Raw genomic sequence first — 23,958 nt, 5'->3', positions numbered from 1 at the left:
TGACACAGCTTGGTCCTGCAATTCATTACAAGTCTATTTCAAACCCAGTTTTAATTAGTAACAGTCATATTATTGCTTAATGTTGTCTGCCGGTAGCCAGTGTCAATTAAAAAATCTTTCTGTTTATTCCTTGGTCAGACTAGGGGACAGATAAGGGGAAATAGATAATGGACACTAGACATCTGCAGTATCCTAGTGTTTTTCCTAAAGGCGTTGGGAGATCTTTGGAGACCCACAGAGGCTCAGGAAAAGTGCACACTAGATTATGAGGAAGCGCTACCTGCCCAAAGGCTCTCATTTAGATTACAGTACACGTGTAGGACCAGACAGGTATCAGAGCATCCTTGCTACTGTACTGTGCAAATGCAAATGCAGGGTTCTATAAGCTGGATGTGAAGGAGAAAATAAAAATGCAGACAGGTTTCAATGTTTCTCTCCTTCGGATCACGCCAGTGTGACTGCTGGGGCCTGCTTTCGGTTTCCATGGAGACGGGTCTCTGCGGCTCGACGGGGTCTAAGCCGCAGGTGTTGCCATTTCCTGGGACACAGCTCGAGAGCCCTCCGAGTCTCCTCGAAGCGAACAAAGCCTCGCTGAGCAGCAGGCTGGCCCGCCTTTAAAAGCAGAAACGTTAACAAAACAGAAACGCTGCTTTTAACACTCCAGTCAGCGTGTTGCAGAGCTCGGGGGGGGGGGGGAGAGACGTTTCTACGCATTTGTTCTAAAGGAGAAGGATAAACTGTCACGGGAACACTAAATAAACACCTGTGGTTTGAAAACAAAAAAGTCTATTTGCCAGATGCTATTATCCAAAGCACCATACAGACACTAGGGAGCAATCCGTGGTATCCACAAGCACTACTTTGGATTCACTACAGAGGATCTTATCTCAACACTAGGATGATTGATACCTTTCCAAGGATAACGCACATCGAGTCACAACAGGGGTGAGAGCTTATTGCCAGGGACCTCCTAGCAACTTGCATGTTAGCCTAATACTGGTCTGTTTTAACACTCGGGTTCTTCTGAGAACACTCCCGGGACACACCAGAGCCAGGATGCTGCTCTGGCGCTGGGAAGGGGCTCACACCTGTCGCTGGACTGCCAATCCAAGCCAGGCCCCAGCATCCGGGTGCCCTGGGACAGGCAGTTCTCCCCAACGTCCACCCTTCCCGTTAATTCCACAGGCTGCTCACCTGACGCAGGAACGGATCGGCACAGCTGAATGATTGAAGGAAATGGGTGGCAAACTCTGATTTTTCCGGGGTACAGGGGGAGGGCGGAGCCACAGTTAGAAACAGATTCAGGAAACGATGTGGACACCACAGCATAGCGACGGCAGAGAAGGGGAGTCCCTGAATTTCCTGTTTATTCAATTAAGCTGCGGCAACGCGTTTTACTCCACGTGAATGCAAACCCACAGAGTAGAAAGCAAGCCTGGGACTGCACCTGGCGTCGAGCCTGCTGCTCACACCATTTTCTTCACAAGCCTTCAGGGCAGAGCTGGAGCACTCTCCTGCTCCAGGGTCAAACAGACTGCTTTGCGGCGCACGCAGGCTGCTGACTCGGTGATTTAAAAGGCACCAGCAGGCGAGCAATCATTTTTAATATCAGCTGATTAAAAAAAATCTGAAGCATCCGATTACGTAAGGGCTTTGAGAATGAAGTGTTTCTCCGTGCCTGAGGTGGGGGGGGGGGCGGACAGAGTGCTTGTTAGATTAGATCCTCCTCAGTTGCACGCTGACTCACATGTTTCTCGGGATCCTTCTGCACTAACCCCTGGCCTGCTGCGTGTTCAGCTCATTGTGCAGGCGTGTGTGCTTCACTTCCTGTTCAATGTTTTGTTTTTTTTCCCGAACAGCCTATGAGGATTCCAGCAGCTTAAGCCTCACGAGACAAGGGGAACCCAAAGCCATTAATACACAAAAAAAGCTCCCAACAGCGCTAGAGTATAAATAAACAAGCTGACCACAGCGAGGGGGCAGAGCTGAGGAGGGCTGGTAATAAAAGTGACAGGATGATGAAGCACAACCTCACATCTGCTCCCAGCTTCCTAGCCCAGCGTCTTAACACTCAGTAGCGTGTCTATCACAGCTGGGAGGCTGAGGAAGTGAGAGCTGAGCTCAGCTACCGCGTGCGGTGTAAAATGAGAATCCCAGCTAAAACCGTCACTGCTGCTGCTGTATTATTAACACTTGGCGCCCCTTCTCTCACCAGAAGAAATCCGCCGCCCATCCAAAGCTGCAGACGAATGAAAGCACTTGTACAAGGCAGAAGAAAACACATTCAGGCTGGGACAGGACTTCAGTTCCCCTCCACCAGAAAAAATCTGCCTGCTGCAAGAATCAACAACCTTGAACACCACAGGCAAACATTCATCAACAACACGTCTTCAGCAGGAATATTTGCAAACGTCTTGAAGAAAGAGGTTCTACCTTTCCTTACCTGAGAGTAATAAAACAGGGCCCCTGGATCTGAAATGATAAAGGTCTTTTACGTTCCCTATCAGGTAACTGTCATAGTGCCTGGATGGGATGGCTCAGTATAGAGATCGATCCTCCACTCTTCAATTTCATGTGATAAAAGTATAAAACAAAAGAATTAGAACAACATTACTGGAAATGTCAGGACTATGAATAAGATGCATCAGTTGAGAGAGGTGGGGGGAAATCTTTTTCCTGGCTCCCACCTCTGCTCCCCAACCCTTCAGTGAGACAGGCTACAGTAGGTGATTCGCAAACTTCCAATCAGTCGAACATTTAGGCCACTGCTTCTCCGTTCTGCCACCCAAGCGCATGTGCCGTGCTGTCCAGCAATGGTGCACTGCCAACGGGGCTGTCAGAGGCTGAGTTTGCTCCATCACTTAAGAGCGTGCTACCAGCACAAGGGTAGTGGGGGTGTTGTTGCCCTGAGAAAGCATTTGGTTATATGGTGAGGGAAGCTCAAACACTAGCAGATCAACATGTTAGATGTCCCCAGTACAAAATAATAGATTGTGCCAGTAGCAAGAAATGGGTGATTAGCCTGAAGGTCACGAAAGAGAACTAAGTACTTAGATAAAGATACTTAGATACTGGTATCTCTTTGCCCAGGCAGAATAATCAATCCTATTGCAACCTGGTGAGACCGGAGGAACATGCAGTTCTTTCACTTCGCTAGGAGAAACAGGAGGACACCACGCTGCAAGTAATCCAAGATCTCGTGGACCACACGCCCAAAACCTCTTCACAGAGGACCAACACGTTAAGCATGAGGGGTTCTAATAGTTTGGCCAGTCAGTGTAGTGGAAGGTTTGTGGTGAGAGAGACAGGCTCAGCTCAACAGCCATTCGACAGCGGAGAAGTGCACTTTGTGGGACGCCTGCTACGGAGGTGCGACAGGGTTGCAGCGTGTTCTCCGGTCCCGACGCAGGTAAAACGTACCAGAGCACAGAGCAGGTCCACAGCCTCCAGGATGAGCTCCTGGTGGCCGATTCGTGACACCCCCAAGTCCTCCAGCTCCTGGTGCGTGATGCGGAGGAGCTGGTCGCCACTGATCTTCTCCCTCTCGAAGTTCTTGATGTACTGCTGTAGGCAGTCATCCAGGCCTGCGGGAAAAATCAGATCAACACGAACCGTTACTCCCCTGTGAAAGCACAACTTCTGCTCGCCTCTCGGCCAGAAGATGCAGCAGTCTCCTGAGTTTTCAGAGTGAAAGGGACACTGGAGTCCCAATTTCTCGGACCAGTTATTAAATCCCGGCAACAAAAGAAATTCATTGACGTGATAGAAAAAACTGACAAATTTAGAATAAAGCACAAAATTGTGAACTTTGTGAAAGTACTGTAAGCCCCCATGTTGTTGCCAACCCACATTCGAGTTCCCATGAACTGTGACATGATTCGGCCCTTCCTGCTCACTAGTCTCCATAATGACAAATCTACTTTGATGGACAGTACGAGCGTATAAATACGGGTTGTGCAGTAGACATGTCACTGCAGAAATGTTGCAACGTGATCTCCATGCAGAGTTAAAAAGTAAGTAGCATTTGTCAGCAAAACCATCTTAAAATGAAGAGCAATATTTGTATGGTATTAAAAAAGCTGTATTCACAAGCCTGCTTGTTACAGAAGTTTTGTTGCCTCTTTCTGAATCACAGCACATGGCCCTGCTCATACCTGAGAATTTCCTCTATTATGGGGTGTAAACTGGGAGATTGACATGTTACTGTGTCCATTTTGCTATTATTGTGGTTTGAAATGACATTAATCGATGCAGATTCTTTTGAACCCCGAAATATAAAGATAACGTTGCAGTTCCCTTTTAAATATTGAGTTATTAATACCTTTGTGCCCATTTCCCCTGGAGGTATCTGAATGAGGTTCATCTGAAGAGTCTAAATAGCCAGCACCAAGGACAGTTCCCATGTCTCCCTGAGCCATAGTGCTGCTCTGATGCTGCTCTGTTACTGTACAGTATGTTTAGAACTGGGTGCTAGACAAATAAATATGGAGGAATCAAGGTCTTTTTTATGAAGACACCAGATGGCCACATTATTTCAACTCTTTCCAGTGACCCTGGAAAAGACAATATCAAAGCTATCTATTAATTATAATTACTCATTTAATTGCATAATTTCATGCATTCTCTATAATCACCACTGGCAGTATCAAGGACAAAGGGTATGGAAAGTATGCAAAAATATTTTCCATTTTTCACATCAATACGCCCACATCGAGGTGCTATTCATTCCTGTTTCTCTTCAGCATGTGGAATGGAGTACCCTCTGTCATAGTTTGGTTATGAACTGGTACTTGCACGGTTTGATTCCCAAACAGGTGATTTTTTTTTTCATTTTGCACTTTTCCAAAGCAAACTCCCTAATTTATTTCAACCTTATTTGAAGGCAACACATAGAAAACAGAGCAGGTGAGGGTTGAGTGTTCTAATGGGAAGGACAAATGTACAGCTGTTGGGGAACCTCATGGATCTGTAGTTGGGCCACTGCAATGAGCTGCAAAGGCTATTCAAAGAGAACATTCAGGCCTGGGCAAACACCTGTTAGACAATGTTTAATGTAAATATCAGCAGAGTTTTACGTGAAGGTAGCAGAAACATCCTCCGGCCAGTCAGATACTAGTAACCAAATGAGCCAGTCTGGCCAATAGCTTCCTCTGGCTTGCCTCCTTGGTGCTCTCTATCCATCCATTTTCTTAGCGCTTTGTCCAGCACAGTGTCGCAGGGGAGCCAGAGCCTATCAAGCTGCTTAAATGATGAGTGTATCTCGAATACGCCTCCTGTTCGTGTTGACAAAGTTAATCCTCGCTTCAGCGGAACTAAAGGGCAAGTGTGCTGAGAGATCAGCGAAGTGTCGTTACTCTGCACAGCTCTCGCTCTCCAAACAAAGGGCGAGAGTGCCGGAGGACTCATCAGAGACGCGCTAGCATGAAGGAAAACCACAGCAAATTCTTCCTGTTTCTTCAGCTCCGATGGGGAGATAATTACACAGCCTGTATTTATTCAGTTTTGACAATTTACTTTCATTCAGGAACATTTGTACTGTTTCCATCCCCTGTTTTACAGGAATAAAACCCTTGTTTTATGCTGATGGAAAGAACGAGGTGGATTTATATCTAGGGCAACCAGGATTAAGCTGGAGAATGAATGAGCAAGGCAGTAGTCCAGGGGACTCAACCCAGGCTCACGATCCATACAGCAGTACTGTCAAGTCACCGAGAAGAGCTCCTTGACTCCAGCAGGGCAAACATCTGATTCGCCAGTGTTGAGGAGGGAGACTGCAGATCAAACAGCCCGAACCCTACAGAAAACTAACTGTCCATTCAGAGCGCAGCCATCTCCAACGCTCCTTTTGTTCATGCGGGGAAAAGCTACAATGGTTTTTGGAGGAGGGCAGAACGAGCGAGGAAGCAGAGACTCTGGCCGCATTTCGCAACACAGTGGAAAGGAGGAGAACGGTGCCGTTTCCCTGGACAGACATCCCAGTACAGGTGGATAAGAGGGCCTGGCGGAGGCAGGGGGCTCCAGAGCGGTCAGATTCCTACAGTGGGCCTCGGTGAGCCTCAGCAGCACAGATTAGGATACCACGCACAGTCTGGCAGATAGCAACGGATGTATCAACATTAAATGAAATTTCCTGCGAGCCAGATCGCAGCTGCTTTTAGAGAAAGGGATGTTGCAGACACAGTGTCCTGACGTGACCATCGTCTGGAGAATAATTCGAAGCACCAGGGCAAGCGGAGAAATTGCTATCTCCAATACTGCCTACCCTATCTCTCTTTCCATCTGTGATTTCTGGCACCTCAGCGAGGGCAGAGGAGCTGTAGGGTTAATCACACATGTGCACTGGTCCTGTATTATTATAGTGTGTGTCCTCTCTTAGGGTGTCTCCTATAAACTGTTTTCAGAGTGTTGCATCATTTGCAGGATAAAATCACCAGGTATAAAACAGACTCCTTCGGAGGCAGTAAATCGGTAGGGCACATGTTGCTAAAGTGTGTCTTTTACTACTCCAAAATGACAGTTGTTTTGTATTACTATAAGCAGGGCTTTTTTGATATGGCAAAATACTTAACGGTCTATCACTTCCAATGCCCCCATTTCTGTTTCTTTTCTTAACGATACGTTGAATAAAATAGATTTAACCTTTTTTTGCAGAAGACAAATGTGATCCATGCTGTATAGCTGGCAGTGCAGAGGATGCAAAAACAGCATGAGATGAAAATGAATCACTTTGGTGGCATGTTACATACTGCACAATCTGTATTGAAATACAAGTCTTTTAAAAACAGACCAAAAGCTGATACCTTACAGCACTCTGCCTGTGCTGTTTACAAACACCTCTAGATTCATCTGGTTCCCAAACACCAGATACATCACCATCGAGAAGCCCTCCAGTGTGCTGTTCTTTCACATGGACAACCGGCAGCAAAATCTGTCGCTCTGCTGGGCTGCATTATAATGCAAGCAAATGTCCACATTAGCACCCAAAAGAGATGAGTACCACGAGCACCACGCCCACACAGGGCCACGCCCCCTGCGAGTCTGACTCCGCCCTGCTGTGAGCTGCTGTCTCCTCTGCTTCACTGCACAGCCAGGTCAGGGCCAGCCCATGCCCCCACTCAGACAGAGAGAGTGGACAGCAGGCCGAGAGGGGAAAGCTTCCACTCCCCCTGCCGACCAACATGGAAGAGCATTTAAAACCAAGGATGGGAGGCACATCTTTACACAAAGAGATGTAGGAGCCTGGAAGAAGCTACCCAGACAAGCTGCTGAAGCTGTTCACCTGGATTCTTTCAAGAAACAGCTCGGTGTGATCCTTGGTACCTACTAACTACCAAATGGGCTTGGTGGACTGAATGACCTCCTTTCATTTGGAACCCCACTTAAGATATTATATCTAACTCTCTGGATTTATCCCTAGACTGGCCGTCATTATTTTGCCACACCTTTGACTTTTGACAAAAAGTACGGTTGCAGGAGTAAAGGCCTGGACATTTTCCAGGCAGTTAAAAACTACAAAGCCCCACCCCACCCCTGCCAAGATCAATCCCTAGATGAGGGAGGCATCTCTCTGCCAGCAGGTCAGTTCTCAGCTGCAGCCCTGCCTCCAGGGGTCCTGTTCTGGAACTAGCGACATCAGACCACCTTCCCAGTAAGAACGGAGACTGGGGACTTGGACAACCCGCTCCAAGTGGGTGTATGGAGAAGAAATCCATGGTTACGTCTCTGACAGTCACATCAATTCGCACTGAGCCTCAATCAACGCCATTTGAACAGAGTATCAAGGAGGGCCGCAGTGCAAAGCAGGAAGAGTATAGAATGAGATGGAAATGAGAGAAAACAGCTGCATGCAAGGCCTAGGACTGAGAGAGGAGCTTGAAGGAATTCCATAGCTCTGGCACTTGAACCGCAGGCTGACAGCTCGTCTCTGCACTTTCATCGCTGTCCAGAGACAGAGTTTACTTCAGCAAAAACTCAATAACCTCTGTGCACAGATGCAGTTCCTGGTCATAGGCTCAAAGCCAGAGCCCTGCAAAACTCCAGACTGCAAACTACACCAGAAGAAAAAAACTGGATCTCCTGTACTTTAGGATCACCAAGTTGAACACACAAAAAGACTGAAATAACCTCAACAAATCTTTTTTTATATATATTTTCACCACTCGCCCTGGATCTTAAATATAGCTGCAGTCACGGTCACCGATTCAGTGTTATGATCATGGTGTTCACACTGACATCCTGTCTCTGATTGCAAAGTTAAAACTTCGAGTGCAGCTCTTAAGTGATGGGCATTAAAAAGCAGATATTCTCAGGAGCACTGCCCTCTGTTCACTATATTAAAGGGCCTGTTTCATGGCTTTGATTAAGATTAGGGCTTCTAATCTCATATACAGAGAATGTGAATTTCATCATAAATATTTAATTTGTGGTGAATATGAATCATCCATTTTTTATGTGACATTGCCTCATCCAAGACGGCTGACAGACGCTGTCCATTATGCCACTGGTACCGGAGTTCATGTTATTCCTGAGATGAGAACGAACCTATGGTAACCAGAAACAACAACTGGCAACCTCTAGTGCAGGACAAACCCCTGCGTCTCTGCGGGACATTGACTCATAAAGATGCACAGACACATTTGTCCGGATTGTGAAGAAAGCAGATCATTCATTTAAACATGAGAGGTGTCTGTGATACAGAACCTGGGTTTTAATAATAATAATAACAATAAAAATAATAGTGTGCCTGTCTTGGCTTCACTGTCTCCACTCAGTCTAAGATCGATTACAGCTTTCAGTCACACGTTCTCCATGTCGAAGGCCCAACCCAGAGCTCCTGGATAGAACTGATTCCACGGTTCCAGAACTCACTATGGTTAGCAGCCATATCACCCTGCAACTCACAACTGGTAACCCACTGAAGCTCAGCAGGTGTGAGCCTGGTCAGTACCTGGATGGGAGACCTCCTGGGAAAAACTAAGGTTTCTGCTGGAAGAGGTGTTAGTGGGGCCAGCAGGGGGCGCTCACCCTGCGGTCCATGTGGGTCCTAATGCCCCAGTATAGTGACGGGGACACTATACTGTAAACAGGCGCCGTCCTTCGGATGAGATGTAAAACCGAGGTCCTGACTCTCTGTGGTCATTAAAAATCCCAGGGCGTTTCTCGAAATGTGTAGGGGTGTAACCCCAGCGTCCTGGCCAAGTTTCCCATTGGCCCTTACCAATCATGGCCTCCTAATAATCCCCCTCTGTGAAATTGGCTTCATTACTCTGTTCTCCTCCCCACTGAGAGCTGATGTGTGGGGAGCATTCTGGCGCACTATGGCTGCCGTCGCATCATCCAGGTGGGGCTGCACATTGGTGGTGGTGGAGGGGATCCCCATTACCTGTAAAGCGCTTTGAGTGGAGTGTCCAGAAAAGCACTATATAAGTGTAAGCAATTATTATTACTATTACTTCTCGGGCTTCCTTTCCAATTCAGATTCTCTCACCTCTGCTCCCACTGTTTCAGCCCCTTTCAAGAGCTCAGGGCACCTGGAACGTGGACTGAAAACACACAAGGGGCGAGTGTGAGAAATCACCTAGAGCTGCAGCTTGACTCCAGAGCCTGACGCTCACCGCCCGGGCCGCCAGAGCATGCCAGGCTGCCATCACTGCGCCCAGCAGGCTGCTGGAGGTGTGGCGGGTATCTTGGTGCAGCTGTGCAAACAGCAGCAGTCAACATCTGGCCAGCCACCACACGGCTCCAGCCCGCAGGCTGAGGCCGGCTCCGTCACGCACGCTGGATCCACACAAGCTTCACGGCACAGGGAAACAGAAAGCAGAAACGAAGGCGAAAAAAGGGAGGTGGAGCTAATCTTGTGTGTGTGCACCATGCTGTGTATGTTATCATTCCCATGAGCAGCTGTGGCTGCATGGTATCTGCACCTCTGAAGTCCTTTCACTTTGCACTTACTGTAACGGCATGGCAAAGGGTTAAGACTCTTTATTCATTGTCACTGCTGATCACCAGCCTGATCATAACGCTTCATTCTCTGGCGATGTTGGCCAGCTCAGTTTTAATCTGGGAAAACAATGCAGGCCTCTCAGGAGCGGACACAGGGTTTCTCCAAGCCAGACAAATGAGGCCACGTCCGTTAAATACTGAATGCCGGGCTAAGCTTGCGCCTTTTGTCTTAGAAGTTAAATAGCACAATGCAACATCAATGTGCCACTTGTGTCTTTCAGCGGGTTTTTTCCAAGAGCTAACGAAGGTGGATTAAATGTTTCTTTTTGGTTTTCCAAGATGGTGCTTTGTTAAAAAAAAAATAGTTAAATCTAGCGTGATGAAAAGAGCTGTGTGAAAATGATCCCGGGATTCTGAACAGGAGTCTGTATTATTCCCGAAAGCGCTGACTGACTGTTCCAGCTTCGCAGCTCCGTCATTAGCGCAGGGGTCCATCCGGGACGGTTAAAACAATTAAATTTAGGGCTTAGTTACAGTTAGAATGCGATTAAAAAGCAGCCATTCAGAGAGGCATTAATTGCGCCTTACTGGTAACGAGGAAAAGCGACGATGGGGAAGTGGTACCCGCTCGCGGGAGGGAGACGCTGGCAGGTGAGATCGGAGCTGTGTCTGTGCCGCGCTGCCCACTGTCACGCACACCGCTCCCAGGCTTGGCGCACACTGCATCACACCCACGGCGTTTCGCCCACGAGAGCCTGCACAGCTCCCGCCCCACACAGCAGAGCCGTACCGCCATCAGCAGAGCTGATGTCAAAGAGAGAAGATCAACTCAGACAGGTTACAGATACACTCGCAAAAGACACTTACTAGCCCTCGACGCAGTTCTTCTCTGTCTACAGCTCAAATAAACCCAGCGTTCTGCGCAAGCAAAAATTGTAGCGCGGCCTTTGCCGTCCCAATTCTTCTGGAGGGCACTGCGTGCCTTTGAAGGGACTAAATGAAGAACAGATTTAAATAAACATCATAAATAACTCTGACTAAACCGAAGTCGGGCTGATGAAAAGGAGGCGTGAAAGGTTTATGTCAGGGGAGTAGTTAAAGCCCTGTCTGACTCTTTCGACTGTGGGACACCGCTCTTCGGGAGAGTGCTGCCTCTCACACAGGTGTCTGAATAAATGAGTCACCCCAAGCACGTTCGCTCGGCGGTCGCGGCCGGACAGGAGGAGGGAGCTCCAGCCGATCGTGTCCCGCATGTTCCGAATCCGCGAGACCCGTAGAAGGGCAGCAGCACTGGCTGGTGACTCAGTACCACATCACTTGTCACCATAGAAACAGTGGAGAGCCGGCTGCAGCGTAGTGACACCTCATCAGCAGAAGAAAAGCTGTGTCTTTACCTTGGCAGGATCACAGGTCAGACGCCCACACTCTCCACTCCAGCAGCCAGAACAGTGTGGGCACCGCAGATACCGCAGTGCAATGCACAACTACATGCAAACCTAATGTGTACGATGACAGGGAGACTGGATTACTATACAACAATTTTAAAATTATTTATAACAAAATCTCTGTAATAATATAACGCAGCTATACTAATGCAGTCAGCCCTGAGAATTCCCCCCTATTCCCTGTGGACATCAGGGATTCCCCAACGGGCAGGGTGGGTGCTCTTCTCAGCCCATAAAGGGCCAAGACAGGACTCCAGATGTTCAGTCCACACAAGCCCGCCGGTCCAGCTGTGGTCAGTGTGGACCCAGCAGCCCATTTTCCAGAGCTACGGCCCAGAACTACAGCCCGTGCCAAGTGGAGTCTTAATCGCTTACTGCAACACGTTCGAGTGCCTCTCGTTACCTCACACAGGGCTGGAGTGACCTCAAAACTCCATCAGGACTGAAGTGTGCTGTGGGACGTCTGTTTGCAGAAATGACTGCTGGGATCAGCCAACCTGTAGAGCACCAAGCACTGGCGATGCAGCTACGGCGACAAGCCTGCAAACTCCTGCACATCTGCGAGCTCCTCCTCTACCTCCAGTCACGCCCTCTCGGTGCCTCTTGCACAGACCCCGTCCTCTGTCCCCGCGCTGGGCACCTTCATCTTTCTGTGTGCGTTCCCATTCCCCTGGCAAGTTAATGAATTCCATCGAGCGGCCTTAATGAGAGAGTCCAACTGGTTGTGCAAAGCCCCAGAAAAACAAAATCATTTGTCACCAAGCTCTTTCCAGACAGGGGGGTGCCGTCGCACATCTATAAAAGGTCTGCGCAGCACAATGAGCTGCGCAGCACTAGGACTTCATTCAGAAATACAGGAACCCCCATCACAAAAACAATACAAGCTTGAGAGCAACAGATCTGCTTTCTGAATATACGGTCCTCTAATTATCAAGAGTTCTTCTGAAAAGGGATGTGAAGAGACACTGCTTGCTTTTATTATGCAAAGGTCAGCCTGGACACACTGCCCAGGAGCCACTGAGGACTCGGCTCCGTCTGCTGGCCAGGCTCCAGGTCATCAAGCCCCAGCACAGAAATGCCTGGACTTAAGAGCTTGATGGACTGAGGTGCCTCCTCTCATTTAACAATTTCTATGAGAAATTAAACAAATGTATAGCTAAATAATATCAGTGATAATTGCCTATAAATGACAACAGATGCCGACGTATTTGCTGAAGTAAATTATACAATATTAAGTTGCTCCCTAAGGGAACTGAAGCTGTACACCATTCAGAATGGTGGAGTGTGTTAATCTACACCATTTATCACTGTCGAAGTCTGAAAGCCTGGCTCCCGGGCCTCAGGAGTTCTGATGTAAAGAGCCACTTTAGTGTTGCCATTGTCTTACACAGCTGTCCCACCAACGACCCCACCTCCAGCCTGTCCTGCATCCTCCTCCCCTAGCAACCCGGGCAACACATACAACACCCCCACCCCCAGCGTCTGAGAAAACGCACACTCTCACGCAGCCTGACGGCTGTCAGGTTTGCAAAGCCTCAATCACGACGCGTTCTGTGAAGGGAGCAATTGAGAACGGGGTTCAGAGCCGAGTGGGAGGGTGGCACAGACTTGACACCTCTTCTGCCTGATACTCTGTGACATCTACCGCAAAGCTACTGCCTTGCATAAGGAGGTGTGCAGGCTCCCTTCACCTGCTTTTCATCATGCAAAGGTCAGGCTGGCTGCACAAGGGAAGACTCCATTGCCCGTTGTGTGGAGCCAGGGCCTCACCACAAAAAGCACTAAAATGTAGATCTCTTACAAGAATGACATACCAAACTTTAAATTACTCCTCGCTCGCTTGTGGTTATTCCCTGTCATCTTAAGGGATATGAGTGCTGCTTACCCGTGAATTAAAGCATTGTCTGGGATGGGGTAAGCATTGGGCAAACACACAGGGCGATTATGTCTCTCAATGCCTGTGACCACCAGGAAATAGAGGTCAACAGATACTGAAGCCTTTCCCTGCTGGACAAGCACGGAGGTAACCGAGTTCTCTCACTCATGAATTCGCCAATTAAAGCTTAAGAGCTCCAGAGGAGCTAGGCATTCAGTTCAGGCTGCCGTCCATGATACATATATTGTACAAGTAAAAAAAAAAGCACATTAATTAACCGCTTCACTTAGGAAATAGCTTGAGGACATTCTGCAGGCTAACTTGAAATAACATAAGAAAAAATGAAATAAGAACAAATCAGGCGATTTTTTCCTTAACTAAGAGTGTCTAGCGGTGGGATGAGAGAGGATTCCAGGGAATACCCCTCCACCCACACGGGACTTTGGGAACGCAGATCAGCGCTGACACCGCTTGAACTGTCCGTGACCTTAAGGGCCAGCCAACTGGGGAAGGGATCCAACCGGACGGACGGGGAAAGTTAGGGAGAAAGGAAAGGAAAGACCGGGGCGCAATCCGGTCACGGGGGCAGAAGCCTCTCCGGCCACAGCTTGTAGGGTGAATGGACACAGTGTGCAGCCCGACCCCGGAGCCGCCCTGCTTCCCGATCCGCACAAAGGGGCGTTTGTGTGCGCGGTGCAGTTGGCCACGGTGGGAGCACAGCAGACAAGAGAGAGGCCCTTCCACTTCTTCACGCAGCGCCGCTCATTAGCGCTGCCAGCCCTTCGCTCCTGTTCGCCCTGTCACTCACAGATCTCGTAATCCTTCTAAATCACTCCACGCATCTGCGGCGATTCTGCCAAATACCCACGATAACACGGCCTGTGAACGCAAATACCCTGCTGGCAGAGTCTGGCTCCGGGTCTGGAGAGGAAAAACTTCCACATCCTCAGAACCTGTGATAAGTGCATCGCCTTCCCCGCACACTGAATACAGAACAGACCGCTTTCTTTCCACAACCCTTTCAAAGCTTGTATTAGGGGCTCTGATCAATACTCGGTTTTCAACCCCTGTATTATTTCAGCTCAAAGGAAAAGCAGTCTTTGATGAGTTATAAGAATGACTCAATTCTTAAGCTGAATTACACAATCACAAAAGGACTCAAACATTAGAGAAAGAAAGGATTGCTGGAGAAGAGCAATATTTTCCTTTGCTGCTATGCAAGCAAAGAGTACATTAGATGAATACCAAAAATTTATTATTAATGCCCGCTTGTAATTATTTATAGCTTGTTAAGCCTCAAGTGAATGTGAATTAAGGGATTGAAGGGAATGATGAAATATGAAAGGCATATTATTTTGTTAGATTCAATAATTTATTTTAAACCAGTTGAAATTAATGTAAACGGCTTGGTATTATGCGCTATTACAAACAGTCAGAATCACAGCCGGCAATTCTGAATCGGAGATCTGCCATTGGCCCATTTCTGACGCCAGCCCCAGCGTTTCTGAAAGGGCTCGGAAAGGAAAGGGTCAGCGTGAGGTCAAGACTCCACGAGCACACCTGGCCTTGCGATGTGCAATGAGTTGTCCAGGAAGATACTCAGCTTCGCTTGTGTTAATCAGGTATAAAAGCATGTCTACAGTACAGTACTGCAGAGAGCATTGCTGAGAGAGTCAGGGCTCTGGAGTCATTGACAGAGGATTCTGATTAAACACAATTCAGGGGACACTATAGTGGAAACTAAGTGGAAGTGAATTCAACCCCTGAGAACAGCAGGCACTTCTTTTAAGGGCTATGAGAGTAAAGAAGCCCCTTCCCGGTTGTGATTGCATATCTTATACCCCAAGTTCCTCCGAGAAACAGCCGGACGAGGTCCTGGGGTCCATTAGCTACCAGCTACCAAGCACCCTAGATGGGCCAGAGAGCCTCCTCTTGTTTGTAGTGGTTCTTAGGATTCGGGGTTCAAGCCCGTGTATGCAGACACTGCAGCTGCAGAGCCAAGCGAAGCACCCGAGCCAAACGTTGGTGTCCCAACCCAAGGGGAGACTCCCTGACGCTGCGGTAACCTGCACCAGCTCCTGCCAAGCTGAGCCACTGACTGGGAATCGTTCTCATTCACCAGGAGAAATCGACAGGAGGAGGAGGATGTCATTAGCAAAAGGGTGCCAAGTAAGAAGATAACACAAATGCCATAGATCCGTCAAAGCAACACTAGTTTTAAGAACAGCTCTGTCCTGCAGCAATACAGGCTATCAGGCAAGAGCTTTTGCATTTCAGTCTCACGTTTGAAATTTTAGTTTATACTTTATACTAGTTGATATGTACAGTGGTGCAACGCTCGTGCATGAATGTATTATACAAAGAAATGGGGAAAACGGATGTCAGCATGTAGAATGTAATTCAGTCCATGTCCCAGTTGCACTGTTGAAACTTCTCTAGACAGCACAAAAGCGAGTCAGGTTTTCCCCACGAAACTCATGGGGAAGGCTTTCGTGAAGCTTCGGAGACTTGGAATGATCTTCTGGTGCTTCTTGCAGAGATCTGTGAAGAAACCTCTGGCCAAATCAGAAGCTCCCACAGGTTTCCCACAGCTCTCTGCCCCAGTGACTCCTACTCGAAGACACACAGGGAGAGCCCTTCTCAGACATGCAGCCCAGGTACTCCGTCCTCTAAGACTCACCCCCAAGTTTTCCACCCGAATGGACACTCTCTCTCACTCTGTCCACTCTTCTCCTGAGTGTAACATCCCTGCCACCTTCCTCTCTCTCCCTCAGCCCTGAAAAAACACTGAGCATGTTTCTTCTTCTTCTCAGCACGTAATTAGCCTTTCCTTGTCCCTCTGCTGACAAACACTGACGCGGCTCCCTGCTCCAACATCAGGAATCGCACACAGCACACCCAAGCATCACAGCCACCCATCCCAGGTCTCTCCTGTCTCTGTGAGCAGCAGAACCAGTCTTCTGCAGGGAGAAGCCTCCGAGAACAACGGCATACCTGTGTATGCACCGTGCATTCTCTATGGAGTCTAATCCCTCTACCTCCTTTCTCTGCTCCACACCCCAGTCTTTTAAGTCCTGGGACCTCCCAGAGAACCACACAATAGTGGGATTACATGTACTGCCCAGAGAAGCTAAGAGCTGAATGGAGCCTTTTCTTTTATCAAGGAGATTCTTTCTGATCTTTGTCACTTCCTGCCTCTCCGAATAGTTATTAATGTGATAGGGAGAATTTTGCATTTGATTTGCTTTGTGGAAGATCACAGCTTCTGGTACCACATTTGTTTAGTCTGCATTAATGTTAATGATCCAAGACTTTTCCTGGCTTTATTTACAGGATCAAAACTAGATAGTAGAAAACATTCTAGTTTCAGTCCACTCAGAGTATCTACAAAGTCTACATACAGTACCAGGTCTACTGCACATGCCCCTGCTACAGCTACAATGAGACAACTTTATATACAGACAGAACACAAGTGAAAATTGTGAAAATTCCAAAACTCCAGACAATCACACTTACACTATTATTAGTACCAGGTAAGCTACTTCCAACTGAAAGTGGTGGGATCCAGTGGCCATTCTATTGTCATACAACCCTGCCCCAAGTAATATGTCACAGCTAATGTAAAGAAAGGTTTATACTGTAGGTAAAAAGTTACGTTTTTTAATTTTTCAATGGTCTAGTCCTGTTTCATGGTTTTTTACTGAGGTCTAGACATCCTCAAACGGAATGACTGATTAACCTTCTTTGAAATGCTCATTCTCCTCTGCCCCTGGTCAAGTCAGGCCGGGCCGTCAGAGAGCAACAGCCTCAGCCCCTGAGGAAGCCAGCTCCTCACTGCCAATCACTGCATCTTAAATCTGTGAGGAGAGGAAACAAGGAGAAACGCCCACAGGAGCTGTATGTGATCAGGCCTGGGACTCCTCATACAGTAGCCAGAAATATACTGTTAATTTAATGGCTCAAGTTGGAAACTTTAAACCACTTCTCTCCATGATTTTAATGTTCATGAAAAGGACTGAAAACCTGTTTTATCAGACAGGAAGAGGAGTGGAGAAGACTATCATTTTGTTCTATCATCGCATCCCTCCTTCGTGGAGCTTCAATGACTTGTCCTTACACGGTCCTGCTTGCTCAATGCGAGGTCTTTTAAACTCTGGGTGCTGAAAAGGTTGCATCTCATTTGCAAGTGAGCACGCTGCGAGCACAATTACTTTCTCCTCGCATCCGCTCATAGGACATTTTGAGGGCACAGAAATTAAAAGCAAAAATTTAATTCAAATATTAATCACCTTTTGGGATTTATTTAAAGATGGAAAGGGTTTTGCAATAAAAAAAGAGTCTGCAGGAGACTACGGTGCTTCATAGCTCATCTTAAGCGTGACTCACATACAGTAGGCAGTGCAGTGGCTTACCCATAGGCTGGCCCAGCAATCCATCCTAATAAACCATGATCGTGCTCATCAAAAGGCCATTTGGATCACATTACATGCAGCACTTCTGTACCTGGCAAGCAGATGAAAGACAGAGGCCAGCAAAGAGCTTGCAGAGCTCTTCCCCTGCAGAGCGAGTGGGGGAGTGGAGAGGGTCACCGCCGAGCCCTCTGAGAGCAGCCCTGCAGCCGCGGGCATTAACCACGCTATCACCAGCCGCGCCCGGGTTCAATACCTCTCAATCAGCTGAGGGGGTAAAGCACCAAATCGCCGACAAAAAGAGAAAATGCATCATACTGTACATCCAAGCAGCAGGCGAGGATTGTACTGCAGGTGAAAACAGTTTTGCAAAGGATCGGCTAAACGCCCCGCCAGGCCAATGGAGAAGGCTTGTGCAGCTCAACGTGTGTCATATGTTTAAAAACCTGTTTGACTTTGAACTACAAGGTTGTCTTCTGCATTTGTCAACTGGGGGCGAGCCCTACGACACGAGACCGGTTTCTCATTACTGGCGCGTTCACGAAATCAGCTCGCAGGAGAGCAGAGGGTTTGATTTCATTGTAGATCATTCACGTTAATACTGTCGAAGGCACTTTGTGTGACCTTTCATTCCTTGAAAGCACTTCTAGTCCAGGAATTTGACATTGTAAAGCAGTTTGGTAGGTTTTCATTCCCTATACCGCGTACAATGGTGATTGATAATAATGAATACGTCATTTGTAAGTGCTTTTTAAAAAATGCCATTTTACTGTATACAACAGCACTCGCAGAACACACATAAGAAAAAAGAGAGAGGAAACCAAGAGCAAAACTAAATTCCACATTAACAGCTTCAGAAGAAAGACAGGCCTTTTCACTAGGTTTTGAAAATGTCCACGGAGTCTCTGAATAATTGGGTTGTTCAGACATGGAGCTGCACAGGGAAGACTCCATTGCCCGTTGTGTGGAGCCAGAGCCTCAACACAAAAAGCACTAAAATGTAGATCTCTTACAATGACATACTAAACTTTTAATTACTCCTCGCTCGCTCGTGGTTATTCCCTGTCATCTTAAGGGATATGAGTGCTGCTTACCTGTGAATTAAAGCAGGCTTTTTCCAGCTCTGCAGTCGGACATACATCGAGCACTTCAGTGTAAGGGAGAAATGAAAAAAAGCAATCAAGGGATCTGTAGAAAGGAAGCTCTTTGCCGCTGAATATATCCAATAGTGTGTCCATGAAGCTAACTGGAGGCATCCCTAGTTAGAAAATTTACAGTCGGCACAAATGTGCCCCCTGATACAATGTAACTGAAATATTGTGGATTAAATGGGTCTCCTGCCAGTCCTGGTCCTGGAGCGCTGGTGAGTCTGCCGGATTTTTAGGTCTCTTTAAAGCAGTATTACCTGAAGATCTGGGAGAATCTGTTCCACCGGTCCAGATAAGACAGTTACTAGCTCATTTACCTCCCGCCTGCAGGTCCAGGACATCATCCCCACCTGAATTACAGCAGAGCACGGAGAATTTATCCAGGACGCCAGGGTTCACCTCCAGACTGTTACAAAAACTACCACAGGACTGTTAATGACTAAGTACTCAGGACTCAGTCTAATGCACCCCCCTGTGAAACCTCCTACAGCACTTTGTCACCCTACAGGGGTCTGGACCTGGAAAATCATGTCAGCCACCTGTCCGCTGACACCACTTCAAACAGCAGTGCCTCCCATTCCCGGACTGAGCAGGCCCAGCCTTCTTTCAGCTTCTGAAACCTGACGGGACCAGGCCACAAGGCTGCAATGCTACTGCCAGAATTATAATAATAACAGTTATAAAAAACTCCAAAACAAGCCCCGCATTCAGCATTCATAGGAGAGAGGGAATTCAGAATTTGTTACATAAAGACGATTTTATCTTCTGATGGTTTTCTTAGTCTGAAATTCTGATGCCCACTCAGAGCCATGCCCTTGAAGCAACGTATTTGTCTTTTTATACCTCCTTTATTATAAGCTCCTATTATACCGGTACATCTGTTTCTGTTCGAAGGAGTCAATTGGAAGCACAAAATGCGTATTCTTCCCTGACAGCCAAAACACGAATTTGCCACTAAGATTGCAAACGCATCCAAACCACGCTGAAGCCCAAACCACGCTGTACTACGGCCTGTCACAGCACAAACATACCCCAATTTGTAACTGGGTTGCAAAAATTTGCAAAATAAACAGTGTCCTACGTACTAAGAAAATATGCTAATGATGCAAGCTGTAACATACTAATGTAAAAATCTGTTGCGGCCTCTATAAGCATTATAATATTTTTCCCAATAAACAGCAGCTGGTGACTTGAGGGTAGCCTGGCATGTACAGCCTGTGACGTGCTCCAGCCTGCGTGCTGTCGGCCAGAAACCAGAGTGTCCCAGTCTGAGGTCCGTCTCCCGGACCAGAGTCTGGCACCAGCAGCTTTTCTGATAGGTGGACCTTCCAGATACCCCTCAACATACGGCTGTTCATGAGACTAAAAGAGCTGCATACTAAGATGTAAGACTTGACTACAGCATTTGACATGATTCAGTTTGGATTCCACAACAAGTGCATGTTCAGATGCCTACACCATGTTTCCGAAAGTCTATACACGTGCACAGATAGGACCAGAGGAGGTTTCAAGGGTGTGTGTGCCGTCTACTGTTACCAATATATTAGGAAAATGAGAAACTCCAACTAAATGTCTTCCCACTGCTGGTGAATCACATCTGCTGTCAGGGGCTGATGGGAGGTTCTTTCATTGAAGCCATGAGCACAACTGGAAAGGAGCAAACACAGGCTGAGATGCCAGCAGCTGCTGCATCAGCCACCCTGACACAGAGGTGGAGGCAAGAACAGGCAGGACAGGTGAGGAGTCAGCTTCACCAGGCGAGAGGCTCCTGGTCAGTGCTCAAATCACCTGATTCCCGTTCGCAGTTTGGGCTTCACAAAACTGGCCCCCCAGCAACATCAGAACGTCTCATCACGCTGTCTGAGAAACCTCATTGGCACAAACTCCACCCAATTTGTGTTACTTTTGTAACAAAAGGCCCTAAAATCAGTTGTGCATGAAGGATTGAGATACAAAGACAAATTGCTCCTGCAAGGCAAATCGTACATGTCATTGCACTTATTCAGTCCCCTAGTTCCCAAAACATTTGCAATCCTGTAGTGCATCTGGTCCTGTTCTGTCCAGCACAGAGCAAGAAATAAGACATACTGTACACTGTCAGTAAGGCAAGCCCACAGCACAAACTAATCCTGCATCAAGGACTTTGCAAAAAGGAAAAGAATCAGCTACAGGCAGCGCTTGAATTTTCAAATTAACATTTTGAGAGGTGAATTGACTCTCGGGTTTCAGATCTATGACTCAGCTGTGACTCACGGCATACACTCCTACTTGCAACAGAATACAAATCGTAGAAAGCCAGCCAGACGCCCACGCCGGCCAGCAGCAGCCTTCGTCTGATCAGCTGCTGGTCAGGGAGCTGGCTGTCCGAGAGAGCAGTGGACACACGGACGCGCTCACCACCGGTTCGGACAAACAGGGGGTCGGGGCGCTGAAGGTGGATGCTGAGCAGAGAGGGGCAAGATGTGCCCCCGCTGTTGTCACAGAGCCGCCCCCAGCCAACCCCTTTCAGTTGAAGACAGCACAGCACAGCACCGCACCACACAGATGTGCAGCCCGGTCTCCTGGAGCTGAGCTCTTCTGTGTTTTCAGCTTGTGCAGACATCTACAAGGCAAGGTCTGAAAAAGCCACGCAGTGCCTTGACTCAACTCAAACACTCAGGCAACCTGACCTATCCGAAACCCTTAAAGATATAAACAAAGTCCACTGAATGAGTGGCTCCCGGGGAAGAGGGGAAAGTGGAAATGGAGGGGGCTTGCTAGGATGGGAAGGATGGGACACGTCTGAGGATTCAATGCTGGAAGTTACGGCTTACGGTTTCTATCTGTCACAACCGCCAGCCTGCCCAGACCAGCCCCCAAGAGAGCTTATCAGCGCCAGCAGCGGGGCGATGATTACAAGCGCCGCCGCACGTGCTAACTCGGCACCAGACGCCCTACCGTGCAGCAGGCTGCAGTATTTAAGCCATTCGAACCCGCTTCGTGCTGCTCGGTATTGAGTCTACTCCTGGAGAGCTCTACCTGGCGTTTTCTGTACCTCGCATTCTTCTGGATCCTGGACTTCCCTTTTGCCTTTCGACTTCAGACCTCGCCTCTCGTCTCGGATTGTTTGCCACCAGTGTACTTCCCGGATTTCGACCCACCTTCCTCCTTTCGACCACGACCTCGCCTCTTGTTTCGGATTGTTCGCTTCAGTCGTACTTCCTGGATTCTGAATCGCCTTTCTCCTTTGGACCACGAACTCGCCTTACGTACCGGATTCTTCGCCTGCCGTGTCATCCACCCGCTCCTGCGTCTGCACAGGATCCACATATCTCTTCATTAGGGATTCCTTACACTATCTTTTCAGCTACATCGTCATGATCCTTTAGTTGTAAGAGAGGAGCTGCAGCTGTATCATGAAATATCCCTCTCTCCCCTGAGGGGTGTGGGCCTGTGGACCTGCTGTACAGAAAACCAAGAGACCTACACAGGAAATGCGCAACACCATGGTCTCTGGTTAAGCGCAGACCACTCTGAATTCCATTTGCTTATATAATGGGGACATCTGCAATTATTGACACTGATTACAGTGTAACGGAGACACAGATGTAGAGCATTAAAAGTTCTAACCAAGGGCCAATTTTTTCATGTCATTCCCCAGACAAATAGTGCTTGTTGAAGAACATTTAGAATTTAAATGAATCCATCCTTTTATTTAAATATTAAAATGATTTCAGAATTGCAACAGATTATTTTTGCGGGATCGAAATTTACAGGAGATTTCATTTGACATATTCTTGCGTTTTGGATTTCGTTTTAGCCAATCCCTTCCTCTGTTAGAAAAATCAAATCACTGTATTGTGATTTAAGTAAAGCAGCACAAAAAAAGGACTTTGAATTCAAATGCTACCGCTCCAAAAATATTTTGCATCTTTTGGCATGACAAATGCCACCAAAGAGACCCACAGATATTTCCACTGCCTTCAACTGAAACTGTGTGGCAGATAATGTTGGAATACTCAAGCCTGCCCATGGTTGAATTTGAGGTCAAGCTCTACTGTTATATAAAAAACAGCCCCTCTAACTGAGTCATTTCAGACAGGCACAAACACAACAAAAGGAGAACACTCAAAAGCAGAACATGTTGTTTCAGCCCTGCAACAGGCTGAAGAACGCGTTCCTCGTCCTTGGTGTGATTATGATGGGGGGAGTGGATTGAGCTAACACACGATGGGAGCGCAGAAAATACTCTAAAAACTCCTGACAGGCTGGAGCCAGGAGAGATAACGGTTAACAGATCTCCTGTGCATTTCCTGAGGAGTGTAAGCGCTGTTGGCTGAAAAAAGAATGCCTCTGAATACACCGTTAGTACCTTAATACGTGGTAATTTATGGACAGCAGGAGAAAAGCTTATCTGAACAAGCCCAGTACCCTAATCCCCAGCACATGGAGATTCATGACTGGAATACTTGAAGTCTTCACATTCTCCCCACCCTGACAAATGCCATATAAACCCTACCATTAACTACTCAGAAGTAAGATATGTACACAGACACTTTGTGGAATGCCCCGAAGACAAGTATGAAATACTTGAAATACAAAGAGCAAAACCACTTTGTGTTTTGGCCTCAGCAGATACCATATGACATCCAACCCAGGCGTGGGACCAACCTCTGAGAGGAGCCTCAACTGAGCCAGCATCGAATTTAACGGCTGAAGCTAATACCAGCTTCCAATAAAGGCTGTCTTGTTTAGAACGTTAAATCACTGACACAAACACTCCCATGGCATGTTTGTCTGACTCTAATGTAAAACAGAGCTACCATGGCATAAACATAAAAAAATAATTTGAGCAATTATTAGGTCTGTCAATATCGCTGCAAAGCACTTTAAATCTTTCCTGTACGGATGCCAAAAAGCAAGAAGAAAGAGGAACACAGGGTGGTTCTAACAATCCATTCAGCAGAGTAAGATGTTGTATTTCACCACCCTTGCCCCCTGCATCCCATTCCTTCTCCTTCTCCTTGCTCAAGGGTAAGAGCTCTGCTCAGGGTTCGAGAGCGCGGGATCAGCTGAATCTCAGGACAGAAGGATGACCGAAACCAATCACCTCTACCACCTGCTGCTGAAGCTCTGGAATATTTCCCTGGAACATTTCT

At 47.5% G+C, this 23,958-nt stretch overlaps 1 protein-coding gene across 1 annotated transcript in view; it reads right to left on the bottom strand.

Annotated features, from left to right (window-relative positions):
- cnksr2a (connector enhancer of kinase suppressor of Ras 2a) overlaps nucleotides 1–23,958 on the bottom strand; it is a 110,729-nt gene that overhangs the window by 74,045 nt on the left and 12,726 nt on the right. Inside the window, exon 2 of the mRNA XM_088921456.1 lies at nucleotides 3,421–3,584. Within this exon, the coding sequence (XP_088777582.1) occupies nucleotides 3,421–3,584 (164 nt within the window). The remainder of the gene's footprint in view (nucleotides 1–3,420; nucleotides 3,585–23,958) is intronic.

The sequence above is a fragment of the Atractosteus spatula genome, chromosome 7 (genome assembly GCF_055471065.1).
Source record: "Atractosteus spatula isolate fAtrSpa1 chromosome 7, fAtrSpa1.hap1, whole genome shotgun sequence".
NCBI classification, from domain to species: domain Eukaryota; kingdom Metazoa; phylum Chordata; class Actinopteri; order Semionotiformes; family Lepisosteidae; genus Atractosteus; species Atractosteus spatula.
This window is presented reverse-complemented; position numbering and strand designations above follow the sequence as displayed.